The sequence below is a fragment of the Phocoena sinus genome, chromosome 9 (genome assembly GCF_008692025.1).
Source record: "Phocoena sinus isolate mPhoSin1 chromosome 9, mPhoSin1.pri, whole genome shotgun sequence".
Classification (NCBI taxonomy): domain Eukaryota; kingdom Metazoa; phylum Chordata; class Mammalia; order Artiodactyla; family Phocoenidae; genus Phocoena; species Phocoena sinus.
The window spans coordinates 83,094,166-83,118,314 of record NC_045771.1 but is presented as its reverse complement, the minus strand read 5'-3'; the positions used below and the strand labels follow the sequence as shown (position 1 = coordinate 83,118,314).

Sequence of the window (24,149 nt, the reverse complement as noted above, 5' to 3'; positions counted from 1 at the left end):
GTTGGAAGATTTTTAATCACAATCTCAAATCAGTGCTTGTGATTGGTCTGTTTATATTTTCTATTTCTTCCTGGTTCAGTCTTGAAAGGTAGTGCTTTTCTAAGAATTTGTCCATTTCTTCCAGGTTGTCCATTTTATTGGTATAGAGTTGCTTGTAGTAATCTCTCATGATCTTTTGTATTTCTGCAGTGTCAGTTGTTACTTCTACTTTTTCATTTATAATTCTATTTATTTGTGTCTTCTCCTTCTTCTTGATGAGTCTGGCTAATGGTTTATCAATTTTTTTTATCTTCTCAAGAACCAGCTTTTAGTTTTATTGATCTTTGCTATGGTTTCCTTCATTTTTTTTCATTTATTTCTGATCTGATCTTTATGATTTTTTTCCTTCTGCTAACTTTGGGTTTTTTTTTCTTCTCCTTTCTCTAATTGCTTTAGGTGTAATATGAGGTGGTTTATTTGAGATTTTTCTTGTTTCTTGAGGTAGGACTGTATTGCTATAAACTTCCTTCTTAGAACTGCTTTTGCTGCTTCCCATAGGTTTTGGGTCATCGTGTTTTCATTGTCATTTTTTTCTAGGTGTTTTTTAATTTCCTCTTTGATTTCCTCAGGGATCTCTTGGTTATTTAGTAGTGTATTGTTTAGCCTCTATGTGTTTGTATTTTTTACAGATATTTTCCTGTAATTGATATCTAGTCTCATAGCATTGTGGTCAGAAAGATACTTGATATGATTTCAATTTTCTTAAATTTACCAAGGCTTGATTTGTGACCCAGGATATGATCTATCCTGGAGAATGTTCCATGAGCACTTGAGAAGAAAGTGTATTCTGTTGTTTTTGGATGGAATGTTCAATAAATATCAATTAAGTCCATCTTGTTTAATGTATCATGTAATGCTTGTGTTTACTCATTTATTTTTATTTGGATGATCTGTCCATTGTGAAAGTGGTGTGTTAAAGCCCCCTACTATGATTGTGTTACTGTTGATCTCCCCTTTTATGGCTGTTAGCATTTGCCTTATGTATTGAGGTGCTCTTATGTTAGGTGCATAAATATTTACAATTGTTATATCTTTTTCTTGGATTGATCCCTTCCAAAGAAGTGTCCTTCTTTGTCTCTTGTAATGGTGTTTATTTTAAGGTCTATTTTCTCTGATATGAGAATTGCTACTCAAGCTTTCTTTTGATTTCCATTTGCATGGAATATCTTTTTCCATCCCCTCACTTTCAGCCTATACGTGTCCCTAGGTCTGAAGTGGGTCTCTTGTAGACAGCATATATATGGGTCTTGTTTTTGTATCCATTCAGCCAGTCTATGTCTTTTGGTTGGAGCATTTAATTCATTTACATTCAAGGTAATTATCGATATGTATGTTCCTATTACCATTTTCTTAATTGTTGTGGGTTTGTTATTGTAGGCCTTTTCCTTCTCTTGTGTTTCCTGCCTAGAGAAGTTCCTTTAGCATTTGTTATAAAGCTGGTTTGGTGGTGCTGAATTCTCTTAGTTTTGCTTGTCTGTAAAGGTTTTAATTCCTCCGTTGAATCTGAATGAGATCTTTGCTGGGTAGAGTAATCTTGGTTGTAAGTTTTTCCCTTTCATTACTTTAAATATGTCCTGCCACTCCCTTCTGGCTTGCCGAGTTTCTGCTGAATGATCAGCTGTTAACCTTATGGGGATTCCCTTGTATGTTATTTGTTGTTTTTTCCCTTGCTGCATTTAATATTTTTTCTTTGTATTTAATTTTTGATAGTTTGATTAATATGTGTCTTGGTGTGTTTCTCCTTGTATTTATCCTGTATGGGACTCTTTGTGCTTCCTGGACTTGAATAAGTATTTCCTTTCCCATATTAGGGAAGTTTGCAACTATAATCTCTTCAAATATTTTCTCAGCCCCTTTCTTTTTCTCTTCTTCTTCTGGGACCCCTATAATTCGAATGTTGGTGCATTTAATGTTGTACCAGAGGTCTCTAAGGCTGTCCTCAATTCTTTTCATTCTTTTTTCTTTATTCTGCTCTGCAGTAGTTATTTCCACTATTTTATCTTCCAGGTCACTTTCCGTTCTTCTGTCTCCATTATTCTGCAATTGATTCCTTCTAGAGAATTTTTAGTTTCGTTTATTGTGTTGTTCATCAGTGTTTGTTTGCTCTTTAGTTCTTCTAGGTCCTTGTTAAACGTTTCTTGTAGTTTCTCCATTCTATTTCCAAGATTTTGGATCATCTTTACTATCATTACTCTAATTCTTTTTCAGGTAGACTGCCTACTTCCTCTTCATTTGTTTGGCCTAGTGGGTTTTTACGTTGCTCCTTTACCTGCTGCGTGTTTCTCTGTCTTCTCATTTTGCTTAACTTATTGTGTTTGGGGTCTCCTTTTTGCAGGCTGCCAGTTCATAGTTCCCATTGTTTTTTGTGTCTGCCCCCAGTGGCTAAGGTTCGTTCAGTGGGTTGTGTAGGCTTCCTGGTGCAGGGTACTAGTGTCTTTGTTCAGGTGGATGAGGCTGGATCTTATCTTTCTGGTGGGTCATGCCACCTTCAGTGGTGTGTATTGGGGTGTCTGTGACCTTATTCTGATTTTAGGCAGCCTCTCTGCTAATGATTGGGGTTGTGTTCCTGTCTTGCTAGTTGTTTGGCATAGGGTGTCCAGCACTGTAGCTTGCTGGTTGTTGAGTGGAGCTGGGTCTTAATGTTGAGATGGAGATCTCTGGGAGAGCTTTCTCCATTTGATATTACATGGAGCCGGGAGGTCTCTGGTGGACCAATGCCCTAAACTTGGCTCTCCCACCTCAGAGGCACAGGCCTGACACCCAGCCAGACCACAAAGACACTGTCAGCTACACGGCTCAGAGGAAAAGGGACAAAAAAAGGAAGAAAGAAAACTATAATATAAAATAAAATAATTAAAATAAAAAAGTAAAAATAATTATTAAAAAGAAAAAAAAAGAAAGAAAGAAGAGAGCAACCAAACTAAAAAACAAATCCATCAATGATAACAAGAGCTAAAAACTATACTTAAAAAAAAAAAAGAAAAACAATTGAACAGAGAGAACCCTAGGACAAATGGTAAAAGCAAAGCTATACAGACAAAATCACACAAGGAAGCATATATATACACATTCACAAAAAGAGAAAGAGCAAAAAAATACATATGCTGTTGCTCCCAAAGTCCACCGCCTCAATTTTGGGGTGATTCGTTGTCTCTTCAGGTATTCCACAGATGCAGGGTTCACCAAGTTGATTGTGGAGATTTAATCCTCTGCTCCTGAGGCTGCTGGGAGAGATTTCCCTTTCTCTTCTTTGTTCGCACAGCTCCTGGGGTTCAGTTTTGGATTTGGCCCCGCCTCTGCGTGTAGGTCACCTGAGGGCATCTGTTCTTTGCTCAGACAGGACAGGGTTAAAATTGTAGCTGATTAGGGGGCTCTGGCTCACTCAGGCTTGGGGGAGGGAGGGGTACAGAACGCAGGGCAAGCTTGCTGCATCAGAGGCCAGCATGACGTTGCAACAGCCTGAGGCGCACCGTGTGCTTGCCTGGGGAAGTTGTTCCTGTATCACGGGACCCTGGCAGTGGTGGGACACACAGCCTCCTGGGAGGGGAGGTATGGATAGTGACCTGTGCTCACACACAGGCTTCTTGGTGGCTGCAGCAGTAGCCTTAGCATTTCATGCCCATCTCTGGGGTCTGTGATGATAGCTGCGGCTTGCCTCCATCTCTGGAGCTCATTGAGGTGTTGCTCTGAATCCCCTCTCCTTGCACATCCCGAAACAATGGTCTCTTGCCTCTTAGGCAGTTCCAGACATTTTCCCGGACTCCTTCCCGGCTAGCTATTGAGCACTAGCCCCCTTCAGGCTGTGTTCCCGCAGCCAACCCCAGGCCTCTCCTTGGGATCCACCAAAGCCGGAGCCTCAGCTCCCAGCCTCCAGCTGCCCCGGCAGGTGAGAAGACGAGCCTCTCGGGCTGATGAGTGCTGGTCAGCACCGATCTTCTGTGCGGGAATCTCTCCGCTTTGCCTTCCACACCCCTGTTGCTGCGCTCTCCTCCGCGGCTCCGAAGCTTCCCCCCTCCACCACCCGCAGTCTCCGCCCACAAAGGGGCTTCCTAGTGTGTGGAAACCTTTCCTCCTTCACAGCTCCCTCCCACTGGTGCAGGTCCCATACCTATTCTTTTGACTCTGTTTTTCATTTTTTCTTTTGCCCTGCCCAGGTAGGTGGGGAGTTTCATGCCTTTGGGGAAGTCTGAGGTCTTCTACCAGCGTTCAGTAGGTGTTCTGTAGGAGTTGTTCCACATGTGGATGTATTTCTGATGTATCTGTGGGGAGGAAGGTGATCTCCGCGTCTTACTCTTCCGCCATCTTGAAGGTCTCCAAAATGATACAAGTTCTTAAATACCAACATAAAAAGTCTATGTAGGGCTTCCCTGGTGGCGCAGTGGTTGGGAGTCCGCCTGCCGATGCAGGGGACACGGGTTCGTGCCCCGGTCTGGGAAGATCCCACATGCCGCGGAGCGGCTGGGCCCGTGAGCCATGGCCGCTGAGCCTGCACGTCCGGAGCCTGTCCTCCGCAACGGGAGAGGCCACAACAGTGAGAGGCCCGCGTAACGCATAAAAAAAAAAAAAAAAAAAAAAAAAAAAAGTGTATGTAAAGGTGCCAGATTACTTATGTGGTAAGAAAAGCCAAAGAATTTGTGCAAAAGCATGTTTCTTACTGCCTTCTATCTAAATAAACACTGCTGAACTGTTTATAAAGACTAAAAAATTCCATCCATGAAACCTATATATTTTATGTAGACTTTCATGAAAAAACAACCTGAATGTGATATCAGAGTCCACCTCTGAGAAACAAAAACACTAACCGGAGAAGATATCTGCACCTCTGTGTTCACTGCAGCATTATTCACAATAGCCAAGATGTGGAAATAACCTAAGTGTCTGTTGACAAATGAATAGAAAAACAAGTGTGGTTTAAAATATTACTCTGCCATTAAAAGAATGAAATCTTGCCATTTGTGACAACGTGGATCGAAATTGATGGCATTATGCTAGGTGAAAAAAAGTCATACAGAATAAGACAAGTATTGTATGCTCTCACTTATATGTGTAATATAAAGAAACAAAAACAAAAACAAAATGAAAAACCACATTCACTACCAGATGTGGAGAGAGGGAGAATTAAATGAAGGCAATCAAAAGGTACAAACTTCCAGTTAGGAGATACTAAGTACTAGGGATGTAACATACACCCCCATAGTTTTGGGATGTACTACAGTTACATTGCTGTATGATATATATGAAAGCTATTAACAGAATAAATTCTAAGAGTTCTCATTAGAAGGAAAAATTTTTTTTTCTTTCTTTTTATCGTATCTGTATGAGATGATAGATGTTAACTAAACTTATTGCAATAAGCATTTCACAATATATATGTCAAACCGTTATGTTGTGTACCTTAAATTTATACAGTAATGTATGTCAATTATATCTCAATAAAACTGGGGAAGAAAAGAGTCTACATTTAAGACAGCCTTCAAAAGGAAAATAAGAAAACAGTCATTTTTTTCTGAGTAATATGAGACATTAGAGAGAGGTGTGACTCTAAATGACCTCATCACTTGAGGAAAAAAAAATTTTTTTCAAAAGCAATTTCCACACTGGATGATCAGAATCAAGGCTAAAAGAAACTCTTTATAGTTATTTATATGGAAGCAACATCTTTGGAGAACACAGTTTTATGCAAGTGAAGATTAGCTTTTGCAATCAGTTATGAATTCATTTCATTGTACGTGTTGCCGTGGATATAGTCATGATTTTCAGTTCATCTTGACAAATATTTACTGAGGTTACCCGGTACTGTGATATGCCCAGAGAGAAATGACATATGAAGGAGAAACGGCACCTTGAAAGGAATGTGTGGTAATGAATACAAATATGGGAGACTGGATTAAGCACTGGTTAAAGAGTTTTAGAAGTGAATAAACTGAGTTTGAAGCATGATGTTTGAAATGTTAACCTGTCATACAACTTGTGTTACCTAATCATAAGTTGTAAATGCAAACACTGAGCTCACAAAATGGCAAGGACTAGAGATACACATTTGGGATTGTTTGCACAGACTAATTAAAACCAAATGAATGAATGAGATGGCCAAAGAATACATAAAAATAAGAGGACCATGCAGAGAAGCTCAGGAAACACCTACACTCATGGGGAGGAGAAAGCGAGGCTACTGAAGGAAACTGAGAGAGAACTGCTAGAGACAGAGGAAAATTATGTGCCTTGTGGCTGAAGCAACAGGTAGGGTGATTCTAAAACGCCAAATGAGGCAAAGAGGATGTGGAGGCATTTCAGTGGTTAAAGGATTTTGGATTTTCTTGTCATGGGAACACTGAAGACCTTGGCGAAATCAGCAGTATAGCAGAGGTGGCAGTAGGTGAAGGTACAGGCCTAGTTTCATTTGCTAGCGTAAGGTTTCTAAACCAAGAATTCAGTAGAGGATGAAATGCAAGAATAAAGTATATAATAATATAATTGATAAAGAAACGTCCTGGAGATGGCAGGAAAGCATATATGGCTCCATGTGTTTATGAAGCGGTCACAGTATTTGTTTTAGTTGAGAGAACACTCATGCTTAAAATTTCCCATCCCTTCATTCATCTCATTACCTTATTTCACCACAATATATGCCAGGAATAGTTCTAGGTGCTTTATATATATTAACCCATTTGTTCCTCACAACAATCCTATAAAGTAATTTATCTTAACTGCATTTTACAGATGTAGAAACTGAAGCATGAAGACATAAAACACCTCAGAGTCAGACACATGTAAACACTGGAGTTTTTCTGATTTCAATATCATGCCCGTAGCAAGTATGCTCTTTTACTACACATTAAGCTAGTTTGAGCTCAAATACTTACCTGTTCCGAGAAACAGAACATGGTATCTACCATCAGCAGCATTCACTCGATCCACAGCTATTTTTGTGTACTTATAGTCAGTGCCTGTACGAACAATCAAAGGCCTTCTGTGGATTGGGTAGATGGAATTGTACATGAGAGGGTGGTTCCGAATAAAAGTGACAACATCGTCTGGGAACTCCTTGGTGGTTCGCATATTGGGTGTAAATGCTCCTCCTGGGCACTAAAAAAAATTTTAAAGGACTAAGTTAATACAATAGTGGCTTTATTTTAATAATAATCAGAAGACCTCTATTTTTCAAAATACTTAGAAGCTCAAGCTGTTTTAAGTGTATTTGCTACCGAGTGAGGAGAAAACTGCATGACTATGCATAGTACTACTATCTGTAGAAAATAAGGTGTATAATTTGATCATTTAAATAGGCTAAGTCCACTTATCCTGCACTGTTTGTTTTCAGAGAGGAGCTGACACCATTTGGTATACGGTATAAATTTTCACCCTTCTCTCACTTTTCTGTTTCTTATTCTGCGCCAGGTCCAGTGTTGTTATAAAAAAAAAAACCTTCTGGATATAATCTAATGCTGCTACCGGCTAAAATAAATTAGATTATTGTTATCAAATTCAATCAGAACTCTAACCTGCGAGAGTTTTATTCTATCTGATCCCCTCTCCCAAAAGAGGGCTCTCCGAAGTTGGAGCTTGGATTGGATATGGTAAACTAGACCTTATAATTTCCCTCTGGAAAACACTCCAGTGATTTCCATTACTCTCAGAATAAAATCCCAACAGCTTAGCCTGGCTATAAGCCCCTGAATGTCTGGCCTGCATCTGCATCTACCCCTCCCATAGTTCTTGCTCTTCCTGAGTCCCAAGCCAGCTCCCGCTCTAGGACCTTGGCACTTGCTCCGTGGTTTTCTCTGTTGCCTCATTCAGTTCTCAGTTCAACAGTTACTTCCTTAAAGGTGATGACACAAACAAAAATAGCTCCCCAACGCCATCTCCACTCTCCATCTCCTTAGTTTGCTTTATTTTTCATCACAGCTCTATTTACCTGTGTGTAATGTATTTGTTGCTTATATCTTTATTGTCTGTTTCTTCCTCTACGATGTAAGCTGTGAATTAGTCTTAACTGGGTAAATTTTGTTCATGATTTTACCCTCAGACCTATAATAAAGCTGAAGAATATTAAATATTCCACAAAGAGTAGTTGAATGAGTGAATTACTCCGTTATATCTGGCATCCAATTTTGGTGCAGGGGCTGTATGAAACAGGCGCCTCAGTTCTGGGGAGGAGAGGAAAGATTCAGAGCATCAAGTTTAAAGGGGCAGAGAGAAAGCAATTATGAGATCTAAAAATGACTGCTGGACAGTTTCAGCAGTTCTGGAAAGGAAGCATGACAAGGACTTCTGAGACGAGGATTCCATTTACAGAGCATCTGAGGCCAAACTCATGGGTAGGCTGGGAGGTGCTGAAGCTTGGAACTTAAAACACACTCACTAATAGGAGCTGAGTGTTAAGTTATATGAGCAACATATAAGCTTTTAACACATACAAACATTATTTGTCTAGCCCTATTAAACACTGTCAATACCTCTACTTTCAAAAAAAAATACTTGGTCATTTTTTTTAAAACAAAAGCACTACTGTTCTAGATTTCATTTATCCTCTTTAGAGAGGTACAAAGTGAAAGGAAAGCAACAAAGCAAACTTCGTGTTCAACAGCAATGGGTACAGCGTCTGTGGTGAACAGCAAGATGTGATGGGGACAGTAATAAAAGGAAAATTATACCCCATTCGACAGTGGCAATGAACATTTATTTCTAGTTGACTGCTCCTATGCAGGAATATAAGCCTAGTGTGGCCATATTCCAACAGAAGATAGAAATGTGGAACTTTATGTGAAAGCTGCCAAAATTTTAATGTTGACCCAATGAAAAAAAAAAAGAAAAACAACTTTAGGGACCAAACAAAACATGGCAATTTCTGGGTTAAATCCATGCAACAGCTGACCTACAATGTCACTGCCTCTGGGCCAGTGTTGCCAGGCAGTCCTGCATTTGCAAATAAGACTCAGCAGATTATGAATGTGCTCTCAATCATTTGAACTGTATCATCCTGAATGCAATTTTTAGACTAACTTTGACCAGTTAACATTACTAGAATTTTTTTCTAGGACAAGTAAATATAGTTCTCTTTTTGTAGAAAGGCATAAGGAGCAATTAAATGACTTCACTGAAGAGAGATAATGAGACAAGTAATAAAACTAAGCTTCTCATTCATTATCCCATTAACTAGACTTTCATCTGGGGTTCATATGCTTTTCTTTTAGGAAGAAGTATTATATTTATGCATGTTTATAAATTGCTTACACTAAAAGACCAAATGAGGACAAAAAATTCCATGTGAGGGTATTCTAAACTTATGGGTATGTACCATACTTCTGAAAAGTGTAGTATTATGGGTTTTTTTCTACCCTCATTCCTCACACGAAGTGGAAAACAGGAAATACATTGCTCACTGAATGAAAACATGGAAAGAACAAATGCATGGGCAATTTAAATAGTTCCAGTCCTTCGTAAAACACCACTAATGATGGTCTGCTAAGCTGAGATGTCTCCTTAAATATTTGCAAGTGTTCTCATTTGTAAGTTCCAGAAAGATCCAAAGTTAGCATATATTACTAGGCAATTTATACAATTTCCAGTTAGCAATTATTTTCATGAGTGATAAGCTTATTAAATTATAAGTGCCTAGTTTCTGGGTTTTACTTAATAGTAGTTGAAATTTAGATAAAAATTATGTTCAGTTGCTCAAAACCATAGTTATTAAATATGTAACCCAAATAAATCAAGTCAAATCAATTATTTTATATTCATTCAAATGTTCTCCATTTGGGACTTTTGTTTTATATCCACAATAAACTTTTTACTTAGAAATAAGTGTCTCCTAGTAAAAGTTTGTTTTCAAAATTACAGAAGAATTCTTTTTGACAATAATTAATTTTTCCATTGATTCATGGCATAAAGCTTGTAGATAAGACACAGAATGAGTGACAGTGATGGTGACAAGAACAAAAATTGATTACCCTTTGCAGACTTTCCATCTGGAACTGTGAGTTTGCTCAGTATAAAACTGCCAAGTATAAATAAGATGTGATTAACGTATCCCTCACCTTGTGATATATGGAAGCCTCTGTACTGAAACCTCAAGATAATATAACACCCACGTGCTACCATAAAATAAAGCCTTTGTCCATTAATTGGGCTGTTGTCTCATTCTTAAGAAGGATAATTTTGCTCTACAAATAGTCATTATTTTGGTTAAACTTCTCCTTTAAGTGTTTGTTTTTCTCCAGTTCTAGCTTCTGTTTATCAAGTGGTGATAAGCACTCCTTTTTTGAGTAAAGACATTTTAAGTGTTTTGATTACTAAAGTGTTAAGTGAAATACAGGAACAATAAGAATGCCATGTGAAGGAAGTATGCCAAATTTCTTTGCTATTCTCAGGTATTCTTGAGCATCTGCTCCTAATCCACTCACCCATTTATACTAGTCTTCAGCATTAATATATTCACATATTAATTCATATGTCAATTCTTCGGACAGCTTTTATTCAAAATGCTTTTTGATGTGCCCAGTTGGGGACTTAAGAATCGGGAGCTACCATTGTCCTCTAGACACAAGTGTTCTAGTAAGGAAGATGGACATATTCAAAGTAAAATAACAATTGAGACATATAATTATAATTTAATATAAATATAAAATAAATAACAGAATTTGGTTCATGATCAATAAGAGCCAATATTTTTAAAATGAATTTAGAATAGTAGAGAACTTAAGGCTGCCAGAATTAGTGAAGAGGTTTAGAGATTTAAAAAAATAAAAAGAGTTTGGAATATTTAGGGAACTATAAATCCTGGGGCAATCCTGAATCACAGAGCACAAAGTGAAAGAAAGAGGTAGAAGTTGAGGCTAAAGACAGATAACAGAAAATAAATGCAAAACTATTCACAGAAGGAGTGACAGGCATGTTTCAAAAGAAGCTTGACCTAACACTTGAAGGACAAGTGGTATATGGATAAATAAATGGACATAAATAAATGATATTCTAGAATCGGGGCTAGTTTCTAGCATTGGTCTTTGAAACTCGTGTTCGGAGAGAAATTGATCTTACGTTTAAACCCTTGGTAATCTACGCCTTTTATTTAAAGCCCAAAGAATTACAAAGTTGAAGACTTGTATTTATGCACCAGCTGGCCCTCATCTTCCTTGTATTTATCCTCCACGACTTAAAAGAGCTCTTTGTTCCAGTCTACTAGCCCATGCAGAGCTTCTAGGATTCACTTATTAATTTCTGTCTTTGTTTTGTAATGTATGCAGTAACCTTTGCCTGAAACATCCCTTCTTACTTATCCAAATTATCCACATCAACTACACTTCAGGCCCAGCTCAATCTCATATATTTTTATATGCCTTTCCAAACAGGGCTGTCCCATGTCGACCTCCTTTTTCTCTAGACTTCAATAATATTTATTGTCTGCTTTATTCATATGTCTTGAATAATTATGTGAAACAATATGTAATTAACTTTTCATGCCTATATGCCTCATGTGTTAAATTTTTTTGTAAACTTTGCTATGTTTTAAAATGTCTATGAGGAATAAAAATGCTTCTAATGTAAGAACAACCAAAAGATGCTTTGAACATGATCCATATAATTAGTGGTCCCAAGAAAAAGGGAAACCTTTTTGCTGGCCCTTTTGTCAGGATCATGAATTTTCTGTGTTCTTTTGCTGTACCAGGTTGTAGACCTGTTCAAAGCACGGTGATTGAAGCAGATGGTTCTGGTCCAGTTATAAACAGATGTTAAAACTGAAGACTTTTGTGAGGTTCTGCTTTAACAGTATAGTATAAGCAAACACAATCTTCTACAGAAGCTTAAACATGTTGTATCAGAATAATGTAATATGTTAGCTCAGCCACAGAGAGAATCTGCAGTCCTTGGCTGCCCTTTACAACATACCAAAGGTGTCTTGTTTCTTCCACAAACTTGTATTACTTATGGAAAAACATTATGACACAATTGGCAGGCTTCTTCCTACTGACTTGGGCTTGCTAGTTGGGAGTTTGCTAACACAGCTATCAATGCTGCTTTAAAAGAAGCACCTACCAGGAACATTAGAATGAGGGTATAGGATTTCTGCCAGTGTCATTTCTTTAAGATTCCAGTCATATATTTATGAGGTTGACCTTGCAACTGGACTACTGTATAGGGAAATAAAGTATGGCGATCATAGTTGATCCTACCTTGGGAGGCTTCAGAGGCAACATTCTTAACCCTAGAGAAAAAGAATGCTTTGGGTCAATTGGCTGTAAGTCTTCTGGCTACATGAAGGTGATATTAAACCTTAGAAGCCCAAGAAAGAGACAGATACTGGCCACTCTGAGTCAGAGAGCTGACTTCATGGTGTTTTGCTCAGTGAAGTGTGGAGGAACTACATCTTCAGGGAGGTATGCTTTTCCAGGAGCAGTTCCAGAGGTCATTCCTCCACCCAGCCTCTTTTATTCCCTAAGGATTACTCATCTGACAATTTTTTTTTTAATTTAAGGGAGTTACTCTGGTCTCAGCACCAGATGTAAGAAACCACATTATAGAAATATGTCTCAAGTACTGACTACTCACTCCCTTTTTTCATGGAGTCTCCTCCAGATGTGTGTCACTAAGCCCTGGCTTATTTCACACTGCTTTGGAACAGGAAAAAATGCTTATTCTTAGGAGTTCAGAAATAGTGAAAAGTGGGACTGTTTGCAGAATTTTCTAATTTAGCGTTGGTTTATATTGTTTTACTAAAAATGATTTATCTAGTCTCACATTTTATGTAGGATAATTGCTATTCAACATGAGTGTTCTTCTCAGAGACCTTTTGAGCTGCCATTGGGTGGAGAGTCATGAGGCACTGTGGGACCAGGGAGAGCGCTTTTCTTTAGGGGAAAAACCCTGATTTGTAACATCTGCCAATTTCCATGGTGTAGTAATCCCACCATGGCTGATTTCCAGTTGCTACTGTGACCTCCTCAATTGAGATGAGGTGAACACAATCTCTTCTTGCCAGCCAGGTACAAGCTAACTCCAGCACACACTCACTGAGGCTCTGAGGCCTTGAACCCCGATTCAATGAGTGTGGCTCTCTTTTATCTCTATCTGAGAGGTTTCTCTTAAAGTTTTATTTAGGGGAAATGGAATTTTATTCAGTTTACAAATCAATTGCTCCTGTACTAATCCCATATATATTTTGTTCAAAAGAATAACTGATGAAAGCATATATAATCACAACCGCCTCTTAATTTGCTGATTTAAGATGAAGCAATGACTTGGTCAAATTCAAATAGCAAACAATTCTCAAAAATATGACAAATCTTTGGATACTTTATCAGTGAATCATTTGAAAATACATGAACTACATTCAATGAAATAATGAGAGTCTTCAGTTATGATGGAATTTGAAAGTTATTCAGCTTCCCCTTGCTTTCCCTTCTCTTATGTAAACCCTGCTTCTTATCCAACACACTCCAACTTGAGGTACCCTAAGATGGATATATCTGTTGACTTCTTTTCCTTGTGTGGTACCAAATAAATAAATGTTTCTTCCATCTTCTGTTGAGCTATAAGCATCAAAGTGAAATCATTTAAAAGGAGAATGTAATTATATGGTTAAGACTTTGTTGCCAGCCATGATTAACTACAACTTTTTAAAACAATTCTTTCCTGGATAAGTAGCAATTCTGATAATCTTTCCAAAATTAATTAAAAGTGAATTGTTCTAATAAAATACATATCAATGACTAATCTTTGAGCTTCCTAGCCAGGGAACCAAACCTGAGCCCTTTTAATTTTGAATAAACATGTTCTTTAGAGGCTTAGCACACTTTTTTCTATTTTTAAAACATTTGACAGCAGTATACTTTAATGATGAGAAAACAAAGGAGTAAATAATGCATTGCAAAGAAACTCTAATAATAACACAAAACTAAAGTGAATCAACAGTCAGTAAAAATTATGAGGAATGAATGTCTGAAAGCATATTGACAAAGGGGGTTTCATATTCAAATAAAAAGAAAAACATTTTAAGTAAATATTATTTTAATAAATATCCTTCAATTTAAAAAAAATCATTCTTTACTTCCCTCCAACCCAATTTATAAATATAACCTCACTTGATGTAATGCAAAGATATGAGAGGATTATATTCCTCTTGGTCAATTGTGTAACATCTCCTCTCAATCAGTGTGTTGTATGACATTTTACAGAGACAGAAACTAATCAATATTTTAGAATGCAAGGCAGCATTATTATTGTCCAAATCAAAAACAAATAGTAAGACTGTGATCATTGTCCTAGAAAAACTCAGTTCCAATCTGCCAGTGCACTGTCTGTAACTTCAGCTGGAAAAGGTAGTTTACAATGTACCCCTTAATTCTACAATGTTGCAAGACATGGTTATATTTGTATGCCTTAAAACTTTATAAATATTTTATCTGAATTACATCACTTTCATTGTCATTACTTGCTCACACATACCATTTTATTTCTTTGAGAAATATATACAACGTATAATTTTTAACTAAATATATCCCTAAAATTGAAATATCTCCACATGATTTATCTCTAAACTAATTCTCACATGATTATTCTTTCATTAAAGTAGATGAGATTCCTTAATATAAGGAAGAATTGTGAAAAGCAACTAGCATTCAAATTCTTAGGCTGCCTTCAAAATGTTAACACTTTCCAAGCTATGGTTTTTATGTCAGTAAAATTAGGAAAATATCTCTTCCCTATCTAACATATCCAGCTGTCTTGAAATATAAATGAGATTTTATTATCAATAGCACTTAGAAAAAATTGTACAGAATGCTGTAATATATATATTTTTAAAATCCCAAATCTAAGAACCTGTGAGCTGAAAAATTATAATGAGTATACCAGTAGGTCTATAGTTGTATTTAATAAACATCAGCATGATATTCATTTCTTAGTAACTTATATTTTTTAAAAAAGTAAAATAACAAAGAAAGTTTCCTGGATACTTACAGTTCCAGGGCGAGGATAAGGAATTCTACCCTGGTAGGAAATCAGCTGATGATTGGGCCCTTCTTTGTGGGCAAAAGGCCCATTAAACACAGTCTGTATATCAGATAAATGATACACACACACTGCTGATCCTTTAAAAACTGAGCTAAAAAAGAAAATAGAAAGATATTAATTTTCTTATTTTTAAAATTTAAATACAATTTTAAAAATAAAGGTAAAATTTGTGATAAAAACTTAATGTAATTCATCATGGAAAAGTTGAATGTTATGGTACACATTGTAAAAAACTAAAAAACTTCTACTGTTTTGAAATAAGCCATTGATATCAAAACATTTAGTTCACCCATGGAGGTAGTAGACAATAAGTTATAGAAAAGTACTCAATGTACTTGTCCTAAATATAGGACAAGTCAAAGAAACTTCCAACTGGTTTATCTTGCAGAAGATATTAAACAAAAAGTGAATTGATGATTTATTAAAAATATGATTTGAATTCTAAATCAGTATCAACATAACCTATCATAGTTTACCTCACAGAAATAAATCTCATTAATAAGAGAACACTGTATCTCTTTGTCTTAAGATTATTTCAATGTGAGAGTATTCTTACAATGCTGTCCTAAATAGTAGTTGGAGAAATTGTTGTAAACATTCCCTGCTACTCTGCTGTAAACAATAGAGTCCAAAAAAGATTCCTTAAGTTATGTTTAGTCAATAAATTCTCATAAAATTTATTTGGATGCATACTGAAAACTATTTCCATTGTCACTAAGCAGACTGACTGAAACCAACATTTTCCTGAATCACATATTTCTCTTAAATTAGATGCCTAATGGGAAACTTAGATGCCCACTGAGAAAACCAAGATATATTATTAATCATTAGCATTAATAGTCAGAAATGACAACATTTTTTCTATGTTAAAGTTATTGGTGTTGGGAAACACAGAACTAGGGAAACACAGAAACTAGGGAAATATTTTTTTGAGACAAACATTTTCTTCTTAAGAATCTGGTTCTTTTTGCTTCGTTCAATTCTTTGTGAGTTAAATCAAGACTATTTCCTTTGTTAAAACAGGAGTTAAACTCATCCTGAAAGACATCTTTTTAGATATCTTATAGGGCAAAGTAAATATGATTTATAATCAATATCCCTGTGATATTCTTTTACTGTGAAGAGATCATTACAGTTTACAATTATACCACATTTCCCCCACTAGAGAAGAATAGTAAAATCTTTAGATTTTCATTTTGTAGTTGACTGTCTGATGAAAAGGACATTCTGAATTGGCCATATCACAAGTGGAGTATTGTGCTGAATTCTGAGTAACACTCCTGGTGTAAAATGAGTACGCAGGAATACACGCAGGAAAGGATGAGAATATGCTGGACTGTCTTGAAATACATGATAATTGGGATTGGGCATTCCAGATAAATTAGAAAACAAAGCTATTTTCAAATATCTAAAATACTGTCACATGGAACATGAAAACTGGTTTAGTGTGTTCATAGCTATCACTTTAGATTGCTATTGAAATAAAAATTGTAATAGAAATGCTAAGAGTTTTATTTGCATCATGAGTCTTCAAATTATTTCCTTAAAACAATAGCTTATATACATTATCCCTGCATTGTAGTTTATATTTTCCTTTCTTTGAGAAAAATAGCATATAATCATTATAAATACCCCATACAAAACTATTTTGAAACTCTGAGTTCAGCTTAAATATATTTTAGTAATCAGGCAAAAGTAATAAAATGAGAGAGTTACATCCTAAGTGTTAAGTAAAATTAAAGAGTTGAGAAGAATGTTTTTATAATAATTACTATTACTTAATAAAGTTTATTGTTTAACTCATACAATGTAATTGTTTAATATTACCTTGATGTTGTAAAAATGCCATACACTAGTGTTGTCCTTGGGTTATCAGTTTCCAGCAGAAACACATCCTCTATAAAAGGGAAATATCAATTTTTAAGATTCCCAAATATTTAAAAAATTTATCCTAAGAAATAATTTCAAGTACAAAAAGTATTATTCAGAAAGATATTCCTGCAGCATCATTATAATTTGACAGCAACTAAATGATAAGCACATGGTAAAGTAAGTTAAATAAAATGTTACACAAACACTTATGGAAACTATGCTGATGAAATAATATTAAATAGAAAAGACACAATGGTATTTAATATGGACCAGAACCATGTAAACCGTAAAACTATACATTAGAATACAATAAGAAGATTACCAGTGAGTGTTTCTGGTTAACAAAGCTACAGAAACTTTCCTGTTTCTTCTTTTTTCCTGAATTTTCTAAATATCCTTAATGATAATAAATTACATTTTTAATTTAAAAAGTATTACAAATCTCAATTTCTTTTTAATCTAGGGTTAGAATTTGGAACATGGAAGAAAACTTTTTCACAGTGACTTATAAGACTTTTTTGTCTTTTAGTCAAAATTGCTAGTGATATTTTTATTTAATCAATAATTCCCCTAACAACAAGAATTTTAAAGTATATTGAGGCAAAGGCAAAAGTATAGATCGTAAGGTACAGTAATACATAACAGAACCTGGAAGTAAATTTCTGATAGGAAATTCCAATTAATAACCAATTGTTATGAATGCAAGAAAGATCTGGATTTAGTGACCTTTTTGCAAATAAGATTCTTGCTGACCAATACAAAGAAAGATGTATTTTGTTATTCACAATAAATTTAGAACCTCTTAAGCAATAAATTAATAATCACTAGTCTTTCCATAAAAGGCTGGCACTGTCTATTCTCCCTAAAAATGGGAAAGACTGAAACATTCTAAGTCACTGAAACATAAATATACTTGCAAAGAATTTGGGGGGAAATAATGAGTAACTAGGTTATAACATGAAATCATACTTAGAACGTTTTTTCTAGAAAAGCTGAAATAAAAACTTGTGTTTCTATGATCAACATAATGGCTTTTTGAGGAGACCAACTGTCTATTTCAATTATTGTAGCTGCTAGAACCAGTATTTTTTCCATATTATAATACATTTTTATTGCTTATCTCATCACCTGCCTCAGTATTTGAGACTAACTAGCATTTTATATTTTAATGGATTAAAGCAAAATAAAAGTCATTTCTAAATGGCACTTAGTAAACACGATACTATTATGTGTACCAAGTTATTCTACTGTTCGAAACATATGGATACCAAGGGGGAAAAGCGTGGATGGCGGGGTGGTGGTGTGATGAACTGGGAGATTGGGATTGACATGTATACACTAATTTGTATAAAATAGATAACTAATAAGAACGTGCTGTATAAAAAATTAAATTAAATTCAAAAAAAAAAAAAAGAGAGAGAACTGTTCCTTGGCAGAAAGGAATCAGATTTTCAGTCCTTATTTGACCTGGAAAGTATAACCCTCCTCATGTCACACATGCTGAGAATATTTAGTCCCAGGGTCACCAAGAAGAACTAAAACTGGAGCACAAGTCTACTTTCTACTCTGACACTTTTCCATATAACCTCTATTGTGTCCATTAACTGTAGTAAAAATATATAGCTGTATTCTCATACAAACTGATTTTAAACCAGAATATCAGAATTCAAATATATATGAAATATACATTTATTTTAGAAAAGCACAAACATATCATTACTTATATATAAATTATATAAATACCTCTCTCTTCTCTCTCTAAAACACACACAAACACACACACAAAACACACGAATTCATATATCATGGTGGATTCAATGAACTAAATGTTTCAGCAGTGCACTTAGGGGCAAGACAGATTTAAAAAATACTCAGGAAATTCATGAACAGTATCCAGATCATTAATTCAAATCAGCACTTACTTATGCTGAAAACATTCATGAAAAATACAACCTCTTGAGAGTTTATTAAAATATGTAAACTTTACAAACTCTCTTTCAAGAACATTTTTCAATCTCACATTTATGTACCTAGTTCATCAAAGTGTGTTTCTGGGCCATCTTCATCAGTTACCGAGCATACCAGCCTCGCTTTTAAGAAGGTAGTCCACTTGTTGACAAGGCTACGCAGTCCACCAGTGTCATTCTGAAACCATTTTGTAAACACATTTCAGATTGCTTAAATAAATATTGAAGTGTATTTAAAATTTACCTTGGATTCTTACTACTTGGGGATTTGTTATAATCTGAAAGATGGAAATGTTAACCAAATCTGCATATCAATAGTTAAAGAGGAATATTTAAGATCTATAGTATTTTTTAAAAATAGCCTTAGTTATACTGTTATTCTCCTATTATATGATATCAACTGAAAATGTATCAAAATGAATTTAATAAATATATGCCATAACACTTTCTAAATTTCTGATGAAAATATGAGTAAGCTGTTATGGAGACTACATAATTTAATTTGCCTTTTCTTGATAACTCATTTTCTCCAGTACAAACATAAATGATTGTATACAGGGAAGCATGCAGATTCTACCGTGGTCAGGAGAGTGGGTTTATACTTACACCAAATAGTCCCCAATAATTCTATTTTCTCTCCTTCATTTCTCTGCATTACCATTTAATCCTTAATATTTCTAATCAGATGCTTTATATACATATTTCTCTGGTCAGGGCAAGGAAAATGGTATTTGGATCATTTACAAATAGTCTCTATTGAATGACATTTTTTCTGTACTTCCTGAAGCTTTTCACATCATCAGCTGGCTTCACTGCCTTGTTCCAAATGACTGAGAAGCAGATAAGCTCCAAAATCAGTGGAATATTATAATGTTTAAAAATAGACTATTTTAAACACTAAATATTTTAAGAAATACTTTTGCACAGAAGATGCTAATCATAAATGAGTCAGGACATGCCTGTAATACTCTTATGTGAGAAGACATCATGAGTTTTTTTGAGTTTCTATGTATACTTACTCTTGATACACAAGAATATTTTGATCAGTTTGTAATTAGAACTGTATTTTACTAAAGCATTTCTTAATTCTCACTATTATAGACAGTTCCTCAATAATTGTCTTTTACTGTATTTTATCCATAAGAATTGTTCTATTTCTTTTTATAATATACAATTCAGCAATTTCTTTTTAATTCTAATGCATTAAGTGGAAAAAAGCAAAAATTAATCAAAACTGTTTATTTGTGTAAAACCATAACCAAAATATTCCTTGGATTAAATTATTTTCCAAAATAGTGTGTTTATCTTGTATGACTGATGTGAATAAACATTAAATCTAAATGTCTCCTTTTAATATTTTATTAATTTGTAACCGTAGATTTAAAAAGTAGGAAGATAAACTATTGGGAAAAGAAGACATGTTTACATAATTTGAATTTCTTAGTCTTTCATCAAATTAGAACAACTTTAATACTTACAGGACATATTCTAGCAATCATGGAATGAATCTGTTTTGTGCTTCTGCTATTGTCGGTCAGTTTCTCTTTGAAGAAGAAGTACACCTTAGCATCATTTGGATCAGTGCCATCTGGGATAACATGTGCATCCACAAACATAGGTTCTAGAAAAAAATACAAAGACGATATATATACTCATGATGAAAATCCATCTACTCTCCATCCAAGTAGACCACAGGCACATGCCTTCCCCATCTTTGGTATAAAGGAACAATTCAATATTCATAGCCAAAAAGTCTAAAAGCAAGCAATTGTATTCACTGAACATACCGCATTTGGAATGTCAAGTGCCATAAAGTAGAGCTATGATATAAAGCTTCAACTATTTTTCTCTGTCTGCAATACATTCTGGAAGTACACTAATTGCAAAACTTCTTTGTGCCTGATGAGTTTTAAAATATTGAAAAACTTTTCTACCAGTTATTTCCCATGGGATCTGATAGTCGTTTCATAGAAAAAAAGTTTGTTTTTGAACGTGTGGTTTTCAGGCTAGTGCATATAAACTCAAATTCACTGAAGCAGAATGAGGAGTTGGGAGTCCATGATCTGAAAAACACATTTCACTTAAAATACGGCATATGAAATGAAGGGGAAACTTTTCAAGGAAAAAATGCAGTCATTTGAAGACATAGAGGGATTCCTTATTTCAAGAACAAAACAATTTTCAGAATACTTTATTTCCAGATGTACTGGAGGAATAATTTGAAGAAGTAAATGGACAATCACTGCTTTCTTGTGCTGGTCTGTCAGTGAAATAAGATGCTTAACTGTAGTGATTCATGCTTAACTGTTTAATGTTAAGTGAATTGCCAAATCTAAGGTCAGCTTAAATTTTCCCCAGGGTGAAATGACAAAGATCTTAGTGGTTTCTTCTTCCTCTAAACAACAGCAACTGATTGGAATTGTACATTAAAGTCAAATGAGCACTTTTCATGATGTGAATTCCATGTGACCCCCAAAATTGAAAACATTTGAACACTGATAATCATAAAATTATCATACTTATGATTTCCATTATTAGTCAAACTGTGAAAAAATAATATATACCAGCTTTATAATTTTAGAATCTAAGCATAAAACAAATAGGAGTTCCTAAATATGCCCTATTCGTGATATCTGTCATAAATTTAGGAAAATGTTTAGATTTGGCATTATTAAAATATACAAGTAGACCAAATAAATAAATGACGTTTAATTGTAACATGCAACAATTAAACAACTGGAGAAGATTCTTGTCTATAGGTACATATGATGAATATCACTGTGACTTTTATTTATTCATATATCCTATGATAATTCTATGATTGTTAATAAACAGTTAGAATATGAAATATGGCTCATTTCATTTACTTATTTAGCCTAAATATTTAAAATCACAGAGTACAGAATTGTTGTTACTCATATTTTAACTTTTTAACCATTTTAATGTAATTTTCATTATGAAATTAAATTAGTTTAAAGTATGATTCTCAGAAAATGGATAAACTGTTATTTTACCACTTAGCCATTTTGAATTGTGTTGATCAGTTCTGACTGCATTCCTCTTGGTTAAACTTCGAAAAATAGCTGCATCTGTTCCCATGAAATCTATATACATTGCAGAGAAAAGCTCCTCATCTATGAAAAAGAAAATGTGAACAAAATTAAAAGCAAATCTTAACTGTTTTTAAGGCTATTTTTAAAATCAAAGAGAATTTGCTTATTAGATCATGACACATATTACAGAATATTTATAGTTGTTAATTGGTTTCCATTGTTCACCAAATTAAAAAATTGGATAAAGTTTAATTTGGTCTCATTATTGCCCATATAATGACCAAAACAATCTTTCTGATATAGAGATAAAAATTCCTCTGCCTGTACTTAATTATACTAAATACTTAACTAAACTTGATTATATAGTGTAGTGTGCATCCGAAATGGCAGAAATAATATAGGTATAAAAACAAAGAAATGGCTCAATTATTACTTCTTTAATAAATAAAAAATACTGTAAGAGAAATCTTGATTTCTAATTTTTGCCATAGTTAAACTGGGAATTAGGGATAAGTCATTTAGTACCCTGAATCTCAAACTTCTATGGGAATTGGATTATGATCAAAAGTTCACAGTACATATTAAAAACTCTATGATTTTACTAAATGGATTGAAAATAATAGTTTTTATTATTTCATGAGATGGAGCCACATCAAATTGTCAAAGTACTATTAATGATAAAACAATTTCATCATTAAATGTATATGTTTTGACCTTTATGCTAGAAGGTTTCTCTAAGGTAAACAAACTGCTACTTTTTCAATTGCAACACATAACGTGTTAACATTATGTTAACAATATAATATGATGTTAATAAGCCATATGTGGCTTAACATATTAGCACATATAAAATAAAACTTAAAAATAAGAAAAAAATATTGGAAAATTAAATTATCATTATTAATGACAAAATAAGATATGTTAATCTGTATGTGCTCAACACTGGACATTTTGCTTATTTGTTAAGATCCACATTAATTTTTATTCTAGTAAGGGAAGTAAGCAGTAAATTGGTATGTATGACCTTTGAGCACAAAGTTAAGTATCTATTAAAAAATAATAAAATTGATCAGGTTTGGCCCACTGAACTACCATGCAGCTGCATTCTTTGACTAATGTTCTAGAATTACTCTCCTGGCTACCTTCAGATTGTGGTCATTTTGGCAGGACTGAAACATTTTAAAGCACTCTAAGCTCACTGTTTAGTAATAAGCAATACCAGTTGGCCTAGGATAGAATGGAGAATGGAATGTTTTTAATATGTGCTCACCAGGTCACAAACTGGACCCCTACCAGTTAGCAAGTGGGTATGGCAGGCATTGTGTCGCCAAGTTCTGCTTCCTGGTAGAGATCTGAAGTCCATGGGAACAGATTATAAGGAGATAACAAAACGTGCCTGAAAGAATTTTGAGCTATTTAGCTTCTTTACAATTTTGTGAACATTTGTGAAGCATCTACACAAGTATTCTGTAGATACAATGATTGTTAAATTGAGAAAACTTTGTAATTAATTATTTCACAGCTTTGTTATATCCAATTATGCCCAAAAGAGGAGGTTATAAATTCCTGATATTCAATAGATTTATTAGCATCTGTTTACAGGAAGGAAAATAAAAGGACACTCAGAGGATGGTTTATGGCAGACAGGACTGATTCTAACCCTACTGTATACCACCTTATTAGTTATGTCTTAAACATTACAAAAGAGTTAGATGGCTAATTGGCTTCATTTCCTGTCTTAAATTCTCAGCAATTTTAATAGCAAGTTAAGGATAATAAAGTTTCTGCTTTATTTTGTGTAAGAAATATTTAATTAATGTCACTTTGGAAAGAATTTTATTTGAGAGTAGAAATTCTTTTCTTTCAGAATTTCATTGTAGGGTTTATGCAAAGATAAACTTGCTCAATTTAAACTTTAATCCAAAAATATTTTGCTTTCCAGTTGTACTTCCACTGACTAAAAAATATCTCATGAGGTTTTGAAGAGGCTCTTTAAGAGATGTCATCTGACTTTGTTGTGCTACAATAATTACTAAAAATAGCAAAAGAACACTAGCACGTTGGGCCAGATGCCGCGCTATATTATGTAATTTGAAATTCTAATGCTCAACGCTTCTTGGCACTTTAATAGATAGAAATATTTTAACCAATTTGTGTTATTTAGTGCACTGCAATTGAACAGAAATGATACATCAAATAGCAAAGTGAG

The 24,149-nt window shown here is 34.6% G+C and overlaps 1 protein-coding gene across 6 annotated transcripts in view; it reads right to left on the bottom strand.

Annotated features, from left to right (window-relative positions):
- Positions 1–24,149, bottom strand: part of SEMA3C (semaphorin 3C) — a 187,291-nt gene that overhangs the window by 48,467 nt on the left and 114,675 nt on the right. For all 6 annotated transcript variants that reach the window (XM_032642654.1, XM_032642659.1, XM_032642658.1 and 3 more), the window contains 6 exons: positions 21,902–22,021; positions 20,366–20,508; positions 18,951–19,065; positions 16,876–16,945; positions 14,995–15,139; positions 6,903–7,125 (listed from right to left, as the gene is read on the bottom strand). In XM_032642654.1, the coding sequence (XP_032498545.1) occupies positions 6,903–7,125; positions 14,995–15,139; positions 16,876–16,945; positions 18,951–19,065; positions 20,366–20,508; positions 21,902–22,021 (816 nt within the window). The remainder of the gene's footprint in view (positions 1–6,902; positions 7,126–14,994; positions 15,140–16,875; positions 16,946–18,950; positions 19,066–20,365; positions 20,509–21,901; positions 22,022–24,149) is intronic.